Source organism: Pristiophorus japonicus, unplaced genomic scaffold (assembly GCF_044704955.1).
Source record: "Pristiophorus japonicus isolate sPriJap1 unplaced genomic scaffold, sPriJap1.hap1 HAP1_SCAFFOLD_204, whole genome shotgun sequence".
NCBI classification, from domain to species: domain Eukaryota; kingdom Metazoa; phylum Chordata; class Chondrichthyes; family Pristiophoridae; genus Pristiophorus; species Pristiophorus japonicus.
Genome location: NW_027251736.1, coordinates 489,410 through 508,181, shown reverse-complemented (window position 1 = coordinate 508,181; position 18,772 = coordinate 489,410). Strand labels below are relative to the sequence as shown.

At 57.1% G+C, this 18,772-nt stretch overlaps 1 protein-coding gene across 1 annotated transcript in view; it reads right to left on the bottom strand.

The window, feature by feature from the left end:
- The window catches only part of LOC139244110 (GPN-loop GTPase 1-like), a 60,265-nt gene extending 42,991 nt beyond the window's left edge, over positions 1–17,274 (bottom strand). Inside the window, exons 1-3 of the mRNA XM_070870982.1 lie at positions 17,239–17,274; positions 14,992–15,058; positions 9,709–9,746 (exon numbers count right to left, since the gene is read on the bottom strand). Coding sequence (XP_070727083.1) covers positions 9,709–9,746; positions 14,992–15,058; positions 17,239–17,246 — 113 coding nt within the window. The 5' untranslated portion in view covers positions 17,247–17,274. The remainder of the gene's footprint in view (positions 1–9,708; positions 9,747–14,991; positions 15,059–17,238) is intronic.
- Positions 17,275–18,772: the final 1,498 nt, after the last annotated feature.

The following is an 18,772-nucleotide window of genomic DNA, read 5'->3' as shown; positions in this document are numbered from 1 at the left end:
CTCACTCACTGTATCGTGCCCCCCCCTCACTGTATCGTGCCCCCCCTCACTCACTGTATCGTGTCCCCCCCCTCACTCACTGTATCGTGCCCCCCCCTCACTCACTGTATCGTGCCCCCCCTCACTCACTGTATCGTGTCCCCCCCCTCACTCACTGTATCGTGCCCCCCCTCACTCACTGTATCGTGCCCCCCCCTCACTCACTGTATCGTGCCCCCCCCTCACTCACTGTATCGTGTCCCCCCCCCCCATCACTGTATCGTGTCCCCCCCCTCACTCACTGTATCGTGCCCCCCCCTCACTCACTGTATCGTGTCCCCCCCCCCTCACTGTATCGTGTCCCCCCCCTCACTCACTGTATCGTGTCCCCCCCCTCACTCACTGTATCGTGTCCCCCCCACTCACTGTATCGTGCCCCCCCTCACTCACTGTATCGTGCCCCCCCCTCACTCACTGTATCGTGTCCCCCCCCCTCACTCACTGTATCGTGCCCCCCCCCTCACTCACTGTATCGTGTCCCCCCCCCCTCACTGTATCGTGTCCCCCCCTCACTCACTGTATCGTGCCCCCCCCTCACTGTATCGTGCCCCCCCTCACTCACTGTATCGTGCCCCCCCCTCACTCACTGTATCGTGCCCCCCCCTCACTCACTGTATCGTGTCCCCCCCCTCACTCACTGTATCGTGTCCCCCCCCCACTCACTGTATCGTGTCCCCCCCCTCACTGTATCGTGTACCCCCCCTCACTCACTGTATCGTGCCCCCCCCTCACTCACTGTATCGTGCCCCCCCCTCACTCACTGTATCGTGCCCCCCCCTCACTCACTGTATCGTGCCCCCCCCTCACTCACTGTATCGTGTCCCCCCCTCACTCACTGTATCGTGCCCCCCCCTCACTCACTGTATCGTGCCCCCCCCTCACTCACTGTATCATGTGCCCCCCCCTCACTCACTGTATCGTGTCCCCCCCCTCACTCACTGTATCGTGCCCCCCCCCTCACTCACTGTATCATGTGCCCCCCCCTCACTCACTGTATCGTGCCCCCCCTCACTCACTGTATCATGTGCCCCCCCTCACTCACTGTATCGTGTCCCCCCCCTCACTCACTGTATCGTGTCCCCCCCTCACTCACTGTATCGTGCCCCCCCTCACTGTATCGTGCCCCCCCTCACTCACTGTATCGTGCCCCCCCCTCACTCACTGTATCGTGCCCCCCCTCACTCACTGTATCGTGCCCCCCCCTCACTCACTGTATCGTGCCCCCCCCTCACTCACTGTATCGTGTCCCCCCTCACTCACTCACTCACTGTATCGTGTCCCCCCCTCACTGTATCGTGCCCCCCCCTCACTCACTGTATCGTGCCCCCCCCTCACTCACTGTATCGTGTCCCCCCCCTCACTCACTGTATCGTGCCCCCCCCTCACTCACTGTATCGTGCCCCCCCCTCACTGTATCGTGCCCCCCCTCACTCACTGTATCGTGCCCCCCCTCACTCACTGTATCGTGCCCCCCCTCACTCACTGTATCGTGTCCCCCCCCTCACTCACTGTATCGTGCCCCCCCCTCACTCACTGTATCGTGCCCCCCCCCTCACTCACTGTATCGTGCCCCCCCTCACTCACTGTATCGTGTCCCCCCTCACTCACTGTATCGTGTCCCCCCCCTCACTCACTGTATCGTGCCCCCCCCTCACTCACTGTATCGTGCCCCCCCCCTCACTGTATCGTGCCCCCCCCTCACTCACTGTATCGTGCCCCCCCCTCACTCACTGTATCGTGTCCCCCCCTCACTCACTGTATCGTGCCCCCCCTCACTCACTGTATCGTGTCCCCCCCCCTCACTGTATCGTGCCCCCCCCTCACTCACTGTATCGTGCCCCCCCCTCACTGTATCGTGCCCCCCCTCACTCACTGTATCGTGCCCCCCCCTCACTCACTGTATCGTGTCCCCCCCCTCACTCACTGTATCGTGTCCCCCCCCCACTCACTGTATCGTGTCCCCCCCCTCACTGTATCGTGTACCCCCCCTCACTCACTGTATCGTGCCCCCCCCTCACTCACTGTATCGTGCCCCCCCCTCACTCACTGTATCGTGCCCCCCCCTCACTCACTGTATCGTGCCCCCCCCTCACTCACTGTATCGTGTCCCCCCCTCACTCACTGTATCGTGCCCCCCCCTCACTCACTGTATCGTGCCCCCCCCTCACTCACTGTATCGTGCCCCCCCCTCACTCACTGTATCGTGCCCCCCCCTCACTCACTGTATCGTGCCCCCCCCTCACTCACTGTATCGTGCCCCCCCTCACTCACTGTATCGTGCCCCCCCCTCACTCACTGTATCGTGTCCCCCCTCACTCACTGTATCGTGCCCCCCACTCACTGTATCGTGTCCCCCCCTCACTCACTGTATCGTGCCCCCCCCTCACTCACTGTATCGTCCCCCCCCCTCACTCACTGTATCGTGTCCCCCCCTCACTCACTGTATCGTGCCCCCCCCCTCACTCACTGTATCGTCCCCCCCCTCACTCACTGTATCGTGCCCCCCCCCTCACTCACTGTATCGTGCCCCCCCTCACTCACTGTATCGTGCCCCCCCTCACTCACTGTATCGTGTCCCCCCCCTCACTCACTGTATCGTCCCCCCCCCTCACTCACTGTATCGTGCCCCCCCCTCACTGTATCGTGCCCCCCCTCACTCACTGTATCGTGCCCCCCCCTCACTCACTATCGTGCCCCCCCTCACTCACTGTATCGTCCCCCCCCCTCACTCACTGTATCGTGCCCCCCCCTCACTCACTGTATCGTGTCCCCCCCCTCACTCACTGTATCGTGCCCCCCCCTCTCACTGTATCGTGTCCCCCCCTCACTCACTGTATCGTGCCCCCCCTCACTGTATCGTGTCCCCCCCCTCACTCACTGTATCGTGCCCCCCCCTCTCACTGTATCGTGTCCCCCCCCCTCACTCACTGTATCGTCCCCCCCCCTCACTCACTGTATCGTGTCCCCCCCTCACTCACTGTATCGTGTCCCCCCCCCACTCACTGTATCGTGCCCCCCCTCACTCACTGTATCGTGCCCCCCCCCTCACTCACTGTATCGTGCCCCCCCCCCTCACTGTATCGTGTCCCCCCCCTCACTCACTGTATCGTGCCCCCCCCTCACTCACTGTATCGTGTCCCCCCTCACTCACTGTATCGTGTCCCCCCCCTCACTCACTGTATCGTGCCCCCCCCTCACTCACTGTATCGTGTCCCCCCTCACTCACTGTATCGTGCCCCCCCCTCTCACTGTATCGTGTCCCCCCCTCACTCACTGTATCGTGCCCCCCCTCACTGTATCGTGTCCCCCCCCTCACTCACTGTATCGTGCCCCCCCTCTCACTGTATCGTGTCCCCCCCCTCACTCACTGTATCGTCCCCCCCCCTCACTCACTGTATCGTGTCCCCCCCTCACTCACTGTATCGTGTCCCCCCCCTCACTCACTGTATCGTGCCCCCCCCTCACTCACTGTATCGTGTCCCCCCTCACTCACTGTATCGTGTCCCCCCCTCACTCACTGTATCGTGCCCCCCCCTCACTCACTGTATCGTGCCCCCCCCTCACTCACTGTATCGTGCCCCCCTCACTCACTGTATCGTGCCCCCCCCCCTCACTGTATCGTGTCCCCCCCTCACTCACTGTATCGTGTCCCCCCCCTCACTCACTGTATCGTGCCCCCCTCACTCACTGTATCGTGCCCCCCTCACTCACTGTATCGTGCCCCCCCCCTCACTGTATCGTGTCCCCCCCCCACTCACTGTATCGTGCCCCCCCTCACTCACTGTATCGTGCCCCCCCTCACTCACTGTATCGTGCCCCCCCTCACTCACTGTATCGTGCCCCCCCTCACTCACTGTATCGTCCCCCCCCTCACTCACTGTATCGTCCCCCCCCCTCACTCACTGTATCGTGTCCCCCCCTCACTCACTGTATCGTGCCCCCCCTCACTCACTGTATCGTCCCCCCCTCACTCACTGTATCGTGTCCCCCCCTCACTCACTGTATCGTGTCCCCCCCTCACTCACTGTATCGTGTCCCCCCCCTCACTCACTGTATCGTGCCCCCCCCTCACTCACTGTATCGTGTCCCCCCCTCACTCACTGTATCGTGCCCCCTCACTCACTGTATCGTGTGTCCCCCCCTCACTCACTGTATCGTGCCCCCCCTCACTCACTGTATCGTGCCCCCCCCTCACTCACTGTATCGTGCCCCCCCCTCACTCACTGTATCGTGTCCCCCCCTCACTCACTGTATCGTGCCCCCCCTCACTCACTGTATCGTGCCCCCCCCTCACTCACTGTATCGTGCCCCCCCCCTCACTCACTGTATCGTGCCCCCCCCTCACTCACTGTATCGTGTCCCCCCCCTCACTCACTGTATCGTGCTCCCCCTCACTCACTGTATCGTGCCCCCCCCTCACTCACTGTATCGTGCCCCCCCCTCACTCACTGTATCGTGTCCCCTCCCCTCACTCACTGTATCGTGTCCCCCCCCTCACTCACTGTATCGTGCCCCCCCCTCACTCACTGTATCGTGCCCCCCCCTCACTCACTGTATCGTGCCCCCCCTCACTCACTGTATCGTCCCCCCCCCCTCACTCACTGTATCGTGCCCCCCCTCACTCACTCACTGTATCGTGTCCCCCCCCTCACTGTATCGTGTCCCCCCCCTCACTCACTGTATCGTGTCCCCCCCTCACTGTATCGTGTCCCCCCCTCACTGTATCGTGTCCCCCCCCTCACTGTATCGTGTCCCCCCCCCTCACTCACTGTATCGTGTCCCCCCCCTCACTGTATCGTGTCCCCCCCCTCACTCACTGTATCGTGTCCCCCCCCTCACTCACTGTATCGTGCCCCCCCCTCACTCACTGTATCGTCCCCCCCCCCTCACTCACTGTATCGTGCCCCCCCTCACTCACTGTATCGTCCCCCCTCACTCACTGTATCGTCCCCCCCCCCTCACTCACTGTATCGTGCCCCCCCTCACTCACTGTATTGTCCCCCCCCCCTCACTCACTGTATCGTGTCCCCCCCCTCACTGTATCGTGTCCCCCCCCTCACTCACTGTATCGTGTCCCCCCTCACTCACTGTATCGTGCCCCCCCCTCACTCACTGTATCGTGTCCCCCCCCTCACTCACTGTATCGTGTCCCCCCCCTCACTGTATCGTGTCCCCCCCCTCACTCACTGTATCGTGTCCCCCCTCACTCACTGTATCGTGCCCCCCCCTCACTCACTATCGTGTCCCCCCCCTCACTGTATCGTGTCCCCCCCCTCACTCACTGTATCGTGTCCCCCCTCACTCACTGTATCGTGCCCCCCCCTCACTCACTGTATCGTGTCCCCCCTCACTCACTGTATCGTGCCCCCCCCTCACTCACTGTATCGTGTCCCCCCCCTCACTCACTGTATTGTCCCCCCCCCCTCACTCACTGTATCGTGTCCCCCCCCTCACTGTATCGTGCCCCCCCCTCACTCACTGTATCGTGCCCCCCCCTCACTCACTGTATCGTGTCCCCCCCCCTCACTCACTGTATCGTGTCCCCCCTCACTCACTGTATCGTGCCCCCCCCTCACTCACTGTATCGTCCCCCCCCCCTCACTCACTGTATCGTGCCCCCCCTCACTCACTGTATCGTCCCCCCCCCTCACTCACTGTATCGTCCCCCCCCCTCACTCACTGTATCGTGTCCCCCCCCTCACTCACTGTATCGTGCCCCCCCCTCACTCACTGTATCGTGCCCCCCCCTCACTCACTGTATCGTCCCCCCCCCTCACTCACTGTATCGTGCCCCCCCTCACTCACTGTATCGTGCCCCCCCCACTCACTGTATCGTGTCCCCCCCCCTCACTCACTGTATCGTCCCCCCCTCACTCACTGTATCGTCCCCCCCCCCTCACTCACTGTATCGTGCCCCCCCCTCACTCACTGTATCGTGCCCCCCCTCACTCACTGTATCGTGTCCCCCCCCTCACTGTATCGTCCCCCCCCTCACTCACTGTATCGTGCCCCCCCCCTCACTGTATCGTGTCCCCCCTCACTCACTGTATCGTGCCCCCCCCTCACTCACTGTATCGTGTCCCCCCTCACTCACTGTATCGTGCCCCCCCCTCACTCACTGTATCGTCTCCCCCCCCCTCACTCACTGTATCGTGCCCCCCCTCACTCACTGTATCGTGTCCCCCCCCTCACTGTATCGTGTCCCCCCCCTCACTCACTGTATCGTGTCCCCCCTCACTCACTGTATCGTGCCCCCCCTCACTCACTGTATCGTGTCCCCCCCCTCACTCACTGTATCGTGTCCCCCCTCACTCACTGTATCGTGCCCCCCCCTCACTCACTGTATCGTGTCCCCCCTCACTCACTGTATCGTCCCCCCCCCTCACTGTATCGTGTCCCCCCCTCACTCACTGTATCGTGCCCCCCCCTCACTCACTGTATCGTGCCCCCCCTCACTCACTGTATCGTGCCCCCCCCTCACTCACTGTATCGTCTCCCCCCCCCTCACTCACTGTATCGTGCCCCCCCTCACTCACTGTATCGTGTCCCCCCCCTCACTGTATCGTGTCCCCCCCCTCACTCACTGTATCGTGTCCCCCCTCACTCACTGTATCGTGCCCCCCCCTCACTCACTGTATCGTCCCCCCCCCTCACTCACTGTATCGTGTCCCCCCCCTCACTGTATCGTGTCCCCCCCTCACTCACTGTATCGTGTCCCCCCCCTCACTGTATCGTGTCCCCCCCCTCACTCACTGTATCGTGCCCCCCCCCCCTCACTGTATCGTGTCCCCCCCCCTCACTCACTGTATCGTGCCCCCCCCCTCACTCACTGTATCGTGCCCCCCCCCTCACTCACTGTATCGTGTCCCCCCCCTCACTGTATCGTGTCCCCCCCCTCACTCACTGTATCGTGCCCCCCCCCCTCACTCACTGTATCGTGCCCCCCCCTCACTCACTGTATCGTGCCCCCCCCCTCACTCACTGTATCGTGTCCCCCCCCCTCACTCACTGTATCGTCCCCCCCCCCACTCACTGTATCGTGTGTCCCCCCTCACTCACTGTATCGTGCCCCCCCCTCACTCACTGTATCGTGTCCCCCCTCACTCACTGTATCGTGCCCCCCCCTCACTCACTGTATCGTGTCCCCCCCCTCACTCACTGTATCGTGTGTCCCCCCCTCACTCACTGTATCGTGCCCCCCCCTCACTCACTGTATCGTGTCCCCCCTCACTCACTGTATCGTGCCCCCCCCTCACTCACTGTATCGTGTCCCCCCCCTCACTCACTGTATCGTGCCCCCCCCCTCACTCACTGTATCGTGCCCCCCCCTCACTCACTGTATCGTGTCCCCCCCTCACTCACTGTATCGTGCCCCCCCTCACTCACTGTATCGTGTCCCCCCCCCTCACTCACTGTATCGTGTCCCCCCCCTCACTCACTGTATCGTGTCCCCCCCCTCACTCACTGTATCGTGCCCCCCCCTCACTCACTGTATCGCCCCCCCCTCACTCACTGTATCGTGCCCCCCCTCACTCACTGTATCGTGCCCCCCCCTCACTGTATCGTGCCCCCCCTCACTCACTGTATCGTGCCCCCCCCCTCACTCACTGTATCGTGTCCCCCCTCACTCACTGTATCGTGCCCCCCCCTCACTCACTGTATCGTGTCCCCCCCTCACTGTATCGTGCCCCCCCCTCACTCACTGTATCGTGCCCCCCCCTCACTCACTGTATCGTGCCCCCCCCCTCACTCACTGTATCGTGTCCCCCTTTACTCACTGTATCGTGCCCCCCCCCTCACTCACTGTATCGTGTCCCCCCCTCACTCACTGTATCGTGCCCCCCCCTCACTCACTGTATCGTGTCCCCCCTCACTCACTGTATCGTGTGTCCCCCTCACTCACTGTATCGTGCCCCCCCCTCACTCACTGTATCGTGCCCCCCCCTCACTGTATCGTGCCCCCCCCTCACTCACTGTATCGTGCCCCCCCCCTCACTCACTGTATCGTGCCCCCCCCCTCACTCACTGTATCGTGTCCCCCCTCACTCACTGTATCGTGCCCCCCCCTCACTCACTGTATCGTGTCCCCCCTCACTCACTGTATCGTGTCCCCCCTCACTCACTGTATCGTGCCCCCCCTCACTCACTGTATCGTGCCCCCCCCTCACTCACTGTATCGTGCCCCCCCCCTCACTCACTGTATCGTTTCCCCCCCCCACTCACTGTATCGTGTCTCCCCTCACTCACTGTATATGCCCCCCCCCCCACTCACTGTATATGCCCCCCCCGCTCACTGTATATGCCCCCCTCCCTCACCTCACTCACTGTATTGCCCCTCCCTCACTCACTGTATATGCCCCCCCTCACTCACTGTATATGCCCCTCCCTCACTCACTATTGTCCCCCCCTCACTCACTGTATATGCCCCCCTCCCTCACTCACTCACTGTATATGCCCCCCTCCCTCACTCACTGTATATGCCCCCCCCCTCACTCACTGTATATCCCCACCCCTCACTCACTGTATATGCCCCCCCCTCACTCACTGTATATGCCCCCCCCCCCCTCACTCACTGTATATGCCCCCCTCCCTCACTCACTCACTGTATATGCCCCCCCCTCACTCACTGTATATCCCCACCCCTCACTCACTGTATATGCCCCCCCCTCACTCACTGTATATGCCCCCCCCCCCACTCACTGTATATGCCCCCCTCCCTCACTCACTCACTGTATATGCCCCCCCCCCCACTCACTGTATATGCCCCCCTCCCTCACTCACTCACTGTATATGCCCCCCTCCCTCACTCACTCACTGTATATGCCCCCCTCCCTCACTCATTGTATATGCCCCTCCCCTCACTCACTGTATATGCCCCCCACCCCTCACTCACTGTATATGCCCCCCTCCCTCACTCACTGTATATGCCCCCCTCCCTCACTCATTGTATATGCCCCCCCCTCACTCACTGTATATGCCCCCCACCCCTCACTCACTGTATATGCCCCCCTCCCTCACTCACTCACTGTATATGCCCCCCACCCTCACTCACTCACTGTATATGCCCCCCACCCCTCACTCACTGTATATGCCCCCCTCCCTCACTCACTGTATATGCCCCCCTCCCTCACTCACTGTATATGCCCCCCCCCCTCACTCACTCCCTATTTCCTGCTCTGGGTTATTTGGACTGCTCCCGGTGCAGGAACTAAATGACGAATTGCTGTGTTGCATTGTGGGACTGGCCCAGTCGGTGCTGGGAGCAGAGCTGCCTTGCTGCTGAGCCCAGACACATGGGTTCCCCTCACCCCAAGTGTTGGCCGGATAATTAAACCCGGCCCCGATGGCCCTGCCCCAGGAACAGTCCACAGGTCTGCCTCTCCCCTTCCCCCTTTCCCCCCGTTTGGTGCCTGTAACACATGCAGAGAACTGCCCCTCTCCCCTTGCTGTTCAAGTCTGGATATGGATTGTGTCTGAACATACAAGCAGCTCTGTGATCCAATCCTTCACCAATATCGCCACGCCACACTCGAGAGAAAGCAGGTTATTACAACACAAGGGGCCATTGAGGCAGAGATCGGAACGTTATTCCCAAGAGAACGTGGAGGTAGAGGAGAGCAGTGCAGTGCAGTGGAAGTGCTCCCCTGCAAGTGCAGTAAACTCACTCACCGACAGTCCTGCTGCCTCTTCTCAATAAACTTCATAACCTGCACCAGACAGATTGAAGGGGAAAGGCATTAACATACAACACACACATAACAACACAATATAAGGTAAGAAACAGGAGCACGAGTCGGCCATTCAGCCCCTCGAGCCTGCTCCGCCATTCAATATCATGTCTGATCTTCAACCTCAACTCCACTTTCCTGCATTATCCCCATATCCCTCGATTCCCTTAATATCAAAAAATCTATCAATCTCAGCCTTGAATATACTCAAAGACTGAGCATCCACAGCCCTCTGGGGCAGAGAATTCCAAAGATTCACCACCCCGAGTGAAGAAATTCCTCCTCATCTCAGTCCGAAATGGCCGACCCCTTATCCTGAGACTGTGTGACCCCTGGTTCCAGACTCCCCAGCCCGGGGGAAACACACTCCCTGCATCTACCCTGTCAAGCTCTGCAAGAATTTTGTGTGTTTCAATGAGATCACCTCTCATTCTTCTAAACTCCAGAGAGTATAGACCTAGTCTGCTCAATCTCTCCTCATAGGACAATCCCATCATCCCAGGAATCAGTCTAGTGAACCTTCGATGTACTACCTCTATGGCAAGTATATCCTTCCTTAGGTAAGGAGACCAGAACAGTACACAGTACTCCAGGTGTGGTCTCAGCAGGGCCCGATATAATTGTAGTAAGATATCTTTACTCTTATACTCATATCCTCTTGTAATAAAGGTCAAAATATCACTTGCTTTCTTGATTGTTTGCTGTGCCTGCAGGTTAACCTTCAGCGATTGACACTGCAGGGTCAACCTCCACTCCAGTTAACCCAGCACACAACTCAAACATTAAATACAGTGGACAGAATGTCTGTCAGTAAGACACATTTGCCCCTCCCCAACCCCCAGCCCACACAGCTCAAGCCACACTGCACTATCCCCATATCGCTCGATTCCCTTAATATCCAGTGGCTGGCTCTGCTGCACAGGAGGGCAGGAAAAAGAGTGGGAGCGCGATAGTGATAGGGGATTCAATTGTAAGGGGAATAGATAGGGGATTCAATTGTAAGGGGAATAGATAGGCGTTTCTGCGGCCGCAACCGAGACTCCAGGATGGTATGTTGCCTCCCTGGTGCAAGGGTCAAGGATGTCTCGGAGCGGGTGCAGGACATTCTAAAAAGGGAGGGAGAACAGCCAGTTGTCGTGGTGCACATTGGTACCAACGATATAGGTAAAAAAAGGGATGAGGTCCTACAAGACGAATTTAAGGAGCTAGGAGCTAAATTAAAAAGTAGGACCTCAAAAGTAGTAATCTCGGGATTGCTACCAGTGCCACGTGCTAGTCAGAGTAGGAATCGCAGGATAGCTCAGATGAATACGTGGCTTGAGCAGTGGTGCAGCAGGGAGGGATTCAAATTCCTGGGACATTGGGACTGGTTCTGGGGGAGGTGGGACCAGTACAAACCGGATGGTCTGCACCTGGGCAGGAACGGAACCAATGTCCTAGGGGGAGTGTTTGCTAGTGCTGTTGGGGAGGAGTTAAACTAATGTGGCAGGGGGATGGGAACCAATGCAGGGAGATAGAGGGAAACAAAAAGGAGACAAAAGCAAAAGACAGAAAGGAGATGAGTAAAAGTGGAGGGCAGAGAAACCCAAGGCAAAAAACAAAAAGGGCCACTGAATATAAAGAGGCTGCAGGAGGGGTCAAAACTAAAAATCATGGTTTAAAAACTAGGATTAAAACACTCTACCTAAACGCAAGCAGCATTCGAAATAAAGTAAATGAGTTGACGGCACAAATCATTACAAATGGGTATGATTTGGTGGCCATTACAGAAACGTGGTTGCAGGGTGGCCAAGACTGGGAATTAAACATACAGGGTATCTGACAATTCGGAAAGATAGACAAGAAGGGAAAGGAGGTGGGGTAGCTCTGTTAATAAAGGATGATATCAGGGCAGTTGTGAGAGACGATATTGGCTCTAATGAACAAAATGTTGAATCACTGTGGGTAGAGATTAGAGATAGTAAGGGGAAAAAGTCACTGGTGGGCATAGTTTATAGGCCCCCAAATAATAACTTCACGGTGGGGCGGGCAATAATCAAGGGAATAATGGAGGCATGTGAAAAAGGAACGGCAGTAATCATGGGGGATTTTAACCTACATATCGATTGGTCAAATCAAATCGCACGGGGTAGCCTGGAGGAGGAATTCATAGAATGCATACGGGATTGTTTCTTAGAACAGTATGTAACAGAACCTACAAGGGAGCAAGCTATCTTAGATCTGGTCCTGTGTAATGAGACAGGAATAATAAACGATCTCCTAGTAAAAGATCCTCTCGGAATGAGTGATCACAGTATGGTTGAATTTGTAATACAGATTGAGGGTGAGGAAGTAGTGTCTCAAACGAGCGTGTTATGCTTAAACAAAGGGGACTACAGTGGGATGAGGGCAGAGTTGGCTAAAGTAGACTGGGAACACAGACTAAACGGTGGCACAATTGAGGAACAGTGGAGGAGTTTTAAGGAGCTCTTTCATAGTGCGCAACAAAAATATATTCCAGTGAAAAAGAAGGGTGGTAAGAGAAGGGATAACCAGCCGTGGATAACCAAGGAAATAAAGGAGAGTATCAAATTAAAAACCAATGCGTATAAGGTGGCCAAGGTTAGTGGGAAACTAGAAGATTGGGAAAATTTTAAACAACAAAGAATGACTAAAAAAGCAAGAAAGAAAGGAAAGATAGATTACGAAAGTAAACTTGCGCAAAACATAAAAACAGATAGTAAAAGCTTTTACAGATATATAAAACGGAAAAGAGTGACTAAAGTAAATGTTGGTCCCTTAGATGATGAGAAGGGGGATTTAATAATGGGAAATGTGGAAATGGCTGAGACTTTAAACAATTATTTTGCTTCGGTCTTCACAGTGGAAGACACAAAAACCATGCCAGAAATTGCTGGTCACAGGAATGTGGGAAGGGAGGACCTTGAGACAATCACTATCACTAGGGGGTAGTGCTGGACAGGCTAATGGGACTGAAAGTAGACAAGTCCCCTGGTCCTGATGAAATGCATCCCAGGGTATTAAAAGAGATGGCGGAAGTTATAGCAGATGCATTCGTTATAATCTACCAAAATTCTCTGGACTCTGGGGAGGTACCAGCGGATTGGAAAGCAGCTAATGTAACGCCTCTGTTTAAAAAAGGGGGCAGACAAAAGGCAGGTAACTATAGGCCGGTTAGTTTAACATCTGTAGTGGGGAAAATGCTTGAAACTATTAAGGAAGAAATAGCGGGACATCTAGATAGGAATGGTGCAATCAAGCAGACGCAACATAGATTCATGAAGGGGAAATCATGTTTAACTAATTTACTGGAATTCTTTGAGGATATAGCGAGCATGGTGGATAGAGATGTACCGATGGATGTGGTGTATTTAGATTTTCAAAAGGCATTCGATAAGGTGCCACACAAAAGGTTACTGCAGAAGATAAAGGTACGTGGAGTCAGAGGAAATGTATTAGCATGGATAGAGAATTGGCTGGCTAACAGAAAGCAGAGAGTCGGGATAAATGGGTCCTTTTCGGATTGGAAATCGGTGGTTAGTGGTGTGCCACAGGGATCGGTGCTGGGACCACAACTGTTTACAATATACATAGATGACCTGGAAGAGGGGACAGAGTGTAGTATAACAAAATTTGCAGATGACACAAAGATTAGTGGGAAAGTGGGTTGTGTAGAGGACACAGAGAGGCTGCAAAGAGATTTGGATAGGTTAAGCGAATGGGCTAAGGTTTGGCAGATGGAATACAATGTCGGAAAGTGAGAGGTCATCCACCTTGGGGAAAAAAACAGTAAAAGGGAATATTATTTGAATGGGGAGAAATTACAACATGCTGAGGTGCAGAGGAACCTGGGGGTCCTTGTGCATGAAACTCTTTTTGGGAGTAAACAAAAAACATTAAACCGTGCCCCCCCGATCTGGGGGAAACACCAACCATTTACAAGGCTTTTTTTTTTCCTCCAAGTGCCCCCTATAAAAGGGGAGGGGGACACTAAAAGCACCAGCAATTAAAACAAATTAACTTAAAAACATAAAATCAAATTAAAATTTGGTTGCCGGGTGTGATGATGCACTCCAGTAATCCCAAAAAGTTAGTTTGCAGGTGCAGCAGGTAATCAGGAAGGCGAATGGAATGTTGGCCTTCATTGCGAGAGGGATGGAGTACAAAAGCAGGGAGGTCCTGCTGCAACTGTACAGGGTATTGGTGAGGCCGCACCTGGAGTACTGCGTGCAGTTTTGGTCACCTTACTTAAGGAAGGTTATACTAGCCTTGGAGTGGGTACAGAGACGATTCACTAGGCTGATTCCGGAGATGAGGGGGTTACCTTATGATGATAGATTGAGTAGACTGGGTCTTTACTCGTTGGAGTTCAGAAGGATGAGGGGTGATCTTATAGAATCATTTAAAATAATGAAAGGGATAGAGAAGATAGAGGCAGAGAGGTTGTTTCCACTGGTCGGGGAGACTAGAACTAGGGGGCACAGCCTCAAAATACGGGGGAGACAATTTAAAACCGAGTTGAGAAGGAATTTCTTCTCCCAGAGGGTTGTGAATCTGTGGAATTCTCTGCCCAAGGAAGCAGTTGAGGCTAGCTCATTGAATGTATTCAAGTCACAGATCGATAGATTTTTAACCAATAAGGGAATTAAGGGTTACGGGGAGCGGGCGGGTAAGTGGAGCTGAGTCCACGGCCAGATCAGCCGTGATCTTGTTGAATGGTGGAGCAGGCTCGAGGGGCTAGATGGCCTACTCCTGTTCCAATTCTTACTATGTTCACACAACACACGCCTTCACCCAATGCACCGAGTTTTCATAATACATTTACAGGAGATAGAGAGACAGAGAAACAGGCAGAGAAAGAGAGACACAGGGAGAGAGGGGCGCGCGCGGGCGGGCGCCAGGGGGGAGAGAGAGAGAGTTAGAAGCGATGAGAGATATCGTATTGTCCTGTCTATTTCTAACTCTCACCTGATTGGCAGATGAGGGGGGGAGCAGACATAGACAGACAGACTGGGGGTCAGGACAGGCAGATACCCCCATTCCCTCAAAAACACTGCTACTCCCCCCCCACCCAACTCCGCTCCCTCCCTGCCGAACCCCCCCCTCCCCCACCGCCCCTGTCCCCACTCTGCCCAGCCCACCACCGCGCTTCCCCCGACCCCCCCCACCACACTCCCCGCCCCACCCTGCCCCGCCATCATTGGTACAATCAATAAATTCTCACCTGATCAAACCGCGTCGCAAATAGGTTCAAAGCTGTGACGATGCCACCATTCGGCCCGAGACTGTACCTGGAGCACTGGGTTAGAGAAATCAACCTCTGGCAGACGGAAAACCGCCAGACCGGGGGCTCCCAGACACAGACAGCCAGACCGGGGGCTCCCAGACACAGACAGCCAGACCGGGGGCTCCCAGACACAGACAGCCAGACCGGGGGCTCCCAGACACAGACAGCCAGACCGGGGGCTCCCAGACACAGACAGCCAGACCGGGGGCTCCCAGACACAGACAGCCAGACCGGGGGCTCCCAGACACAGACAGCCAGACCGGGGGCTCCCAGACACAGACAGCCAGACCGGGGGCTCCCAGACACAGACCGGGGGCTCCCAGACACAGACCGGGGGCTCCCAGACACAGACCGGGGGCTCCCAGACACAGACCGGGGGCTCCCAGACACAGACCGGGGGCTCCCAGACACAGACCGAGGGATCACAGATAGACCGACAAACGGGGATCGCAGACCGACAGACAGGAGTGACGTGATCGGGGCCTAGGAGAGGTATGAGTTCGGGTGGTCCTTCATTGAAACACCTGCGAACTCATCCCTTTTTGGCGTGGAGGCAAGGCATCCTCGACATGAGAGACTGCCTATGATGATGACAATGACATATATATAAAAATACATGAGAAAAGACAATGGTGCCAGAGGTGTGCTGGCCAGTGAGCTGATCCCTACATACTACACAAGCCCAGGAACTATAGACTAATTAACTTAACAGTGGGATGGAAGATAATGGAATCCTTACTCAAAGATATAACAGAAAAACATCCAGAGACTGAAAATAAACAGTTAACGCGGAATTCTAACAGCAATGTCCTGTTTGACCAACCTTACGAATTCTTTAAGTAACCGAGCCACATAAGAAATTAGGGTAGGTGAGGTCAGAGAGGCAGGTTTTCGGGAGCGTCTGGAAGGAGGAGAGAGGTAGCGAGGGAGTTCCACAGCTTGGGGCACAGGCAGCTGAAGGCACGGCCACCGATGGTGGAGCGATTATAATCAGGAATGTTCAGGATTCATATTATAAAAAGGATATAGAGGCACTGGAGAAGGTGCAAAGATTTACTGGAATGGTTACAGAAATGAGAGGTTATACTCATCAGGAGAAACAGGCTGGGCCCTTCAGAACAGGCGTATACTGAGGGCTGACCCAGAGATCCTCACAATTATGAAAGGGTAGACGTAGTGATGTTTCCACTTGTGGGCGATATCAGAACTAAGGGCCATAAATATAAGAATATTATTAATAAACCCACCGGGAATTCAGGAGAAACTTATTCACCCAGAGAGTGGTGAGAATGTGGAACTCACTGCCACAGGGAGGGGTTGAGGTGAATAGTATCGATGCATTTAAGGGGAGGCTGGACAAGCGTATGGGGGAGAAGGGAACAGAGGGTTATGGTGATGGGGGAGAAGGGAACAGAGGGTTATGGTGATGGGGGAGAAGGGAATAGAGGGTTATGGTGATGGGGGAGAAGGGAATAGAGGGTTATGGTGATGGGGGAGAAGGGAATAGAGGGTTATGGTGATGGGGGAGAAGGGAACAGAGGGCTATGGCGATGGGGGAGAAGGGAACAGAGGGCTATGGCGATGGGGGAGAAGGGAACAGAGGGCTATGGTGATGGGGGAGAAGGGAAGAGAGGATTATGGTGATGGGGGAGAAGGGAACAGAGGGCTATGGTGATGGGGGAGAAGGGAACAGAGGGTTATGGTGATGGGGGAGAAGGGAACCGAGGATTATGGTGATGGGGAGAAGGGAACTGAGGATTATGGTGATGGAGGATTATGGTGATGGGGGAAAGGGAACCGAGGATTATGGTGATGGAGGATTATGGTGATGGGGGAAAGGGAACCGAGGATTATGGTGATGGAGGATTATGGTGATGGGGGAAAGGGAACCGAGGGTTATGGTGATGGGGGAAAGGGAATCGAGGGTTATGGTGATGGGGGAAAGGGAACAGAGGGTTATGGTGATGGGGAGAAGGGAACAGAGGGTTACAGTGAGGGTGATGGGGTGGGAGGAGGCTGGTGTGGAGCATTAACACCGGCACAGAGCGGTGGGCCGAACGGCCGGTTTGTGTGCGGTCCATTAAATGTAACACTCACTCTCCCCTGTGCACACACACACTGACAGTTAAGGTTCACTCTCCCCACACAAGCCTCATCCCTCCCTTCTCCATGTCTGAAGGATACTGCTTCATCACTTCCTTGTAGTTCACAGTGTCCCGAATATCTGAAATAAACAGAGCTCTGTCACATCTCCACAGACCTGGCCCCTGAACTGGGACCATCACATTACCCCGCTCCGTGATACCATGTTCCCCCGACCTCACCCCCTCATACAATGCCCGTAAACCCCCCAACTCCCTACCCCCCACACTCCCCGACACCACCCCGTGACCTCCCCACAACCTGCCCCCCCCCCACACCCTGCCCCTCCTCCACTCCCCCTACCCCCCCACACCCTGCACCTCCTCCCCCCCCCCACACCCTGCCCCTCCCCACACACTACCCCACACCCTGCCCCTCCTCCACTCCCCCTACCCCCCCCACACCCTGCACCTCCTCCCCCCCCCCACACCCTGCCCCTCCTCCCCCCCCCCACACCCTGCCCCTCCTCCCCCCCCCACACCCTGCCCCTCCCCACACACTACCCCACACCCTGCCCCTCCTCCACTCCCCCTACCCCCCCCCCACACCCTGCCCCTCCTCCCCCCCCCCCACACCCTGCCCCTCCTCCCCCCCCCCCCACACCCTGCCCCTCCCCACACACTACCCCACACCCTGCCCCTCCTCCACTCCCCCTACCCCCCCCACACCCTGCACCTCCTCCCCCCCCCCACACCCTGCCCCTCCCCACACACTACCCCTCCCCACACACTACCCCACACCCTGCCCCTCCTCCACTCCCCCTACCCCCCCCACACCCTGCACCTCCTCCCCCCCCCCCACACCCTGCCCCTCCCCACACACTACCCCACACCCTGCCCCTCCTCCACTCCCCCCTACCCCTCCAACACACCCTGCACCTCCTCCCCCCCCCCACACCCTGCCCCTCCTCCACACCCCCTACCCCCCCCACACACCCTGCACCTCCTCCCCCCCCACACCCTTCCCCTCCTCCACCCCCACACCCTGCCCTCCTCCCCCCCCCCCACACCCTTCCCCTCCTCCACCCCCACACCCTGCCCCTCCTCCACACCCCCTACCCCCCCACACACCCTTCCCCTCCTCCCCCCCCACACCCTTCCCCTCTTTCTCCCCCCCCCCACACCCTTCCCCTCTTTCTCCCCCCCCCCCCCACCCCTTCCCCTCTTCCCCCCCCACACCCTTCCCCTCTTTCTCCCCCCCCCCCCACACCCTTCCCCTCTTTCCCCCCCACACCCTTCCCCTCTCTCCCCCCCCCACACCCTTCCCCTCTCTCTCTCCCCCCCCACACCCTTCCCCTCTCTCTTCCCCCCCCCCACCCCCTTCCCCTCTTTCTCCCCCCCCCCACACCCTTCCCCTCTCTCTCCCCCCCCCCACACCCTTCCCCTCTCTCTCTCCCCCCCCCACACCCTTCCCTCTCTCTCTTCCCCCCCACCCCCCACACCCTTCCCCTCTCTCCCCCCCCACCCCCCCCCACACCCTTCCCCTCTCTCTCTCTCCCCCCCCCCACACCCTTCCCCTCTCTCTCTTCCCCCCCCACCCCCCCACACCCTTCCCCTCTTTCCCCCCCCCCCCCACA